This window comes from Cryptomeria japonica, chromosome 11 (assembly GCF_030272615.1).
Source record: "Cryptomeria japonica chromosome 11, Sugi_1.0, whole genome shotgun sequence".
Lineage (NCBI taxonomy): Eukaryota > Viridiplantae > Streptophyta > Pinopsida > Cupressales > Cupressaceae > Cryptomeria > Cryptomeria japonica.
Window position 1 is genome coordinate 244350477 of NC_081415.1, and position 4416 is coordinate 244354892.

At 36.2% G+C, this 4416-nt stretch overlaps 1 protein-coding gene across 1 annotated transcript; it reads right to left on the reverse strand.

The window, feature by feature from the left end:
• Positions 1–806: 806 nt before the first annotated feature.
• Positions 807–2800, reverse strand: LOC131040159 (receptor-like protein kinase FERONIA; the record flags this gene model as incomplete). The annotated part of the gene is made up of 1 exon (XM_057973011.2): positions 807–2800. A coding segment is annotated over one exon (1260 nt), but the record flags the coding sequence as incomplete, so codon positions are not given.
• Between the last annotated feature and the right edge of the window lie 1616 nt (positions 2801–4416).

The following is a 4416-nucleotide window of genomic DNA, read 5'->3' on the forward strand; positions in this document are numbered from 1 at the left end:
TCAAAAAAACATTCAATCTAGTCTCATGCTCTGAAGTTTGAAGATTAATTTTGATTTAAATGAATGCTGTTCTTTTTAAGCCCCTGTATGCAGAAAATTAACGGTGGAAACCGCTGAGATTGAAACAGAGCAATATCCCCACAGCGTTGAATTACATAATGAATCAGAAGTAGTACACCACTGCCTATAAACTACTTCATCCTCTGTTGAAAATTTAAAAAGGAACGTTCATAGATAAAGCATACACATCTTATAAACTATACTATTTTGGTAGACGCATGGGTGCCAAGAAAGCATTGAATCTGAATACATCTAAGTCTCCTGCTGTGAAGATTGAATTCAATACCACAACTTAATCATTTATGTCAGAGCAGTTTGTTTTATTCCTACATATAGAGAAAGCCAATAATGAGGGAAAAAACAGCTATGGGTCAAAACCAGAAATAATCCGACAGTTTTGATTTAAATAATGAACCAGAAACAGGAGACACATGGCTATAAAACCTCTCTCTTGTTAGAACATGATGCCCAGACATAGTTCAGAAAAAAATGAATACCGTCCAAAATAATATTATTTTGATAGAAGCTGTTGGTAATGAGTGAAATTCGGATTAAAGATGGGCTGTTTCTACAAAGGTCAGTAGTTTAGTGGTAGAGCACTCCAACAATAAATGGAAGGTTTTAGATTTGAGTCCTAGTTAATCTTGTCTGTTTTCCAAAATCTACATATGTATCAGAGTCAGGTCAGATTAAGAGCCTCAAACAGTCTTAGAATGGTGAAGGTTTTAGATTTGAGTCCTAGTTAATCTTGTCTGTTTTCCAAAATCTACATATGTATCAGAGTCAGGTCAGATTAAGAGCCTCAAACAGTCTTAGAATGGTTAAGATAATAAGTCAAGCCTAGATTAAAGACAAAGTGGTCCTATAAAAATCATTAACTCAATAATAAAACACTCCAACAACAAATGAAAACTACCTGAAAAAGTAGCTGAAATATTATCATCGACGAAAAAGATTGATCAGAATATATCAAAGTATCTAGCCATGAACATTAATTTTCATAACAGTAACATTTTAGTAATGTTGGAACACTATTATATAGACAAACATTAGAAGCAAGTGAGAGACCAACTTAGTCTCCAACTATAATCATACGGGCAATACACTATACAGAGAAGAATAAAATATTCGAGAGGTACAATCAATCACTAAATCGAGGCAAGGAATTATAAGACTTCAACAACCTCTAGCTGTATATATACTCAAAAAATTTGAATCACTTTTGAGCTGTGTTTTTTGAAAATGTCTACTTCCTTACCAGTAGAGGTTTGCTTTTCCTCAAACTGGAAAATTCCAGATCTTTGAAGAATTAAAGATTGCCTTGTCACAAGACAGATGTCCAAAACAGACCCAGAATACAGAAAAAATCTAAATTGAATTTAGCAAATGGTACCCGTAAAGACAGTTTAAAGTGAATAACAACAATTTGCAGTTGCTTCTAATATATGCAATAATTGTAAAAATCAAGGATCTGAAAACTTCAATTCCCTGATTCACTGCAAACCTGTTCTGAAAAAAGAGCTCTTAGAGATACACCATCCAAATTAACACTAGCCAAACTATGGCTCGCTGTGCCTGTTGAAGTGCTGTTATCTCCAACAGCATAAGTAGCTGAGTTGTTTATGTGACTACTACTACTGTCATCGACTGGTTTATTTGCCATTGCAGTCTCTTGCAGCTTCAAAGCATATTCTAAATTCCAAAGTACATCTCCCATAGCTGGCCTGTCAACACGTTTCTCAGCAAGGCATTTCTCAGCAACCTCTCCGTACGTCTTAAGAGACTCGGGATTAATTTCACCTTTCAGATGAGGATCTATGATATGCTCCAGCATTCCCTTTCTGTGATAATCCAAAGCCCAATTAGCAAGGCCCTCTTCTTGGCTAGTGGCAGGTTGTGCACACAATACCTCAGACAACACCACACCAAATGAATAAACATCTGATTTCACAGTGAGCTGCTGCGTGCGACTATATTCTGGGTCCAGATATCCGAAGCTGCCTTTGACTGCAGTGCTAATGTGGCTATGATCAAGAGTTGGTCCAATTTTCGATAATCCAAAATCTGAGAGTTTTGCAACTAAGTTTTCATCAAGAAGTATGTTTGTTGTCTTTACGTCTCCGTGTATAATTGACTGAGCAGCCCCTGTGTGAAGATAATGAAGACCCCGTGCAGCTCCAATACAGATCTCTAGTCGCTCTTTCAAGGATAAAGGAATCAAATTGTCATTTCCATATATATGTCTTCTTAGTGTTCCCTTGGCCATATAATCATAAACTAAAACCATCTCACAATTTTCTTCGCAATAACCAATAAGAGAAACCAAATGCCGGTGCCTGAGTTTAGAAAGCAATTCTATTTCTGTTCGAAATTCGTGCATGCCTTGTCCTGCTAATGGGCTCCCTCGCTTAATTGCAACTTTGATACCACCATCAATCTCACCTTCATAAACTTTACCAAAACCTCCAACACCAAGAATTCGAGACTCATCAAATTGTTTAGTAGCCTCCTGTATCTCAGCAAATTTGAAATGCCTGCACAAACTGGAAGTTGCAGATGAGACGTAGCTACCACCTGATGACCTACCACGGCACCGATAAATAAAACAAAATAGAGCAAGAATGAGACACAACAGAGCAATCCCTCCAGTCAGGGCTCCAATTACAGGACCCTTGCTGCTGCTATTGTGAGAAATTGGAGGAGCATTTACTCCAGTATCAGGTCCCTGTAAGGAGTTGTGTTAGTTGCCATGTTTCCTTCAGCGTTTTCACCATTAACTTGTTGAAGAAATTCAAAATTTCAAGCACTTGAAAGTAAAAACTCATTGGAAAAGAGAATTTTTTTACAAAAACGGCTGTAAAAATAACTACATCAAGCTCCAAGAAACACATCCGAATGAATCAAATAGAACAAGCTCAGATTGAAAAGCTGCCACAGCCGGAAAGAAGAGAAATTACAAGAGAAAGAGAAAAGCGCTGACAGAAGCGAGCTAGGTAAAACAAAACCGAGCAAATCTGAAGACCACTGAGCACGAGAAGGGATTGTGCAGGAAAAGATCTGTCCACAATTCTGAAGTAGCATCAAATCACAGGTACTATTTGCACACAAGGCCAGCCTGGGAAAGCTACGAAACTCCAAAATAGCTCTTGTATACTTCTTTTGAAGGCCCCGAGCAAGCAGAGTAGTCAAGAAATATAACTTCCACCAGAAGAGCATCAGAAACGCCATCAAGTCCACACCTCTATCGGGAACAGAGGAAAAAAAGTCACATCCCCTTCTCTATAGGGGTCTATTTTCATGCAGGGCCTACATGGCAGAATATAAAAGAAAATTAAATTTTTTTATTTCAAATCAGGCATTGTCAAAGGACAGAGGTGGAACAGAATTATGGTCATCCGTCAACCTAAGGGTATAGCTCATTGCTCCAAAAATGTTACAAGAATTTATGACTTTGGTATTGATAATCTAGATTACATAATTAAATGTTCTTCATATTGGAATATATTATAACTGAAATCATAGGAGTGATGCAATACTTAAATAAGGATACCTATTTCGATGCGTTGAATTAATTGATTTCCTTTCCTTATAATAGGAAATCCCAATGGAGCAATAACAATGCTTGTATAATGGGTGCATAGTGAAGATTAAGTACTATAATATGTCCTTAGTTATTAATCCAGTTAAAGGACAATATTATTATTAGTTTGGGTCAAGTATGTTGACCTTCATTGTATGAACAATATTGTAAGACTTCTTTTAGAATCACGAGTGGAAACTTTTATATGATCTTTGTCCATTACATGTTCATAAATAGATTATCACTACATACGTTATCTCCATGTTTGGTAGTGTGAGCTTTGAATTTTGTATGGTATAGTAAGTTGTGCTATTTGACCATATTTAATGAGAAGTTCTGAAATTTGAAGAAACATGTTATTACATGTTATAGGGTGAGAATTGAGAATTTATATCTTATACAACTTTGCATTAGGATATAAATTTTGGATGTGATAATCTTGATTGTAATAATATAACTTTATGTTTATGTATTCACTATAATTTAGTGTCTTTGTTCAGTGATTAAAGATGGTTTGTGTGAACGTTTTTGCATCACATCCCAAATGCTCTTCCACCACCAACTTACAACATTATGGTACACAACAGGAATAACATCTTGTACCCCAAATTTATAGTGTACACACCTTTGGCTTTATTCTTTGACCAAACCAAAATGTCTTCTTCATTGTTGATTCTCACATGACTCCACTTTAGTCTTTTAATATAGTCACACCAAATTTCGCAATCCGTTCTAGTCATACCAATCCTTTCAATAGTTTTCCCACATTGCTTTCA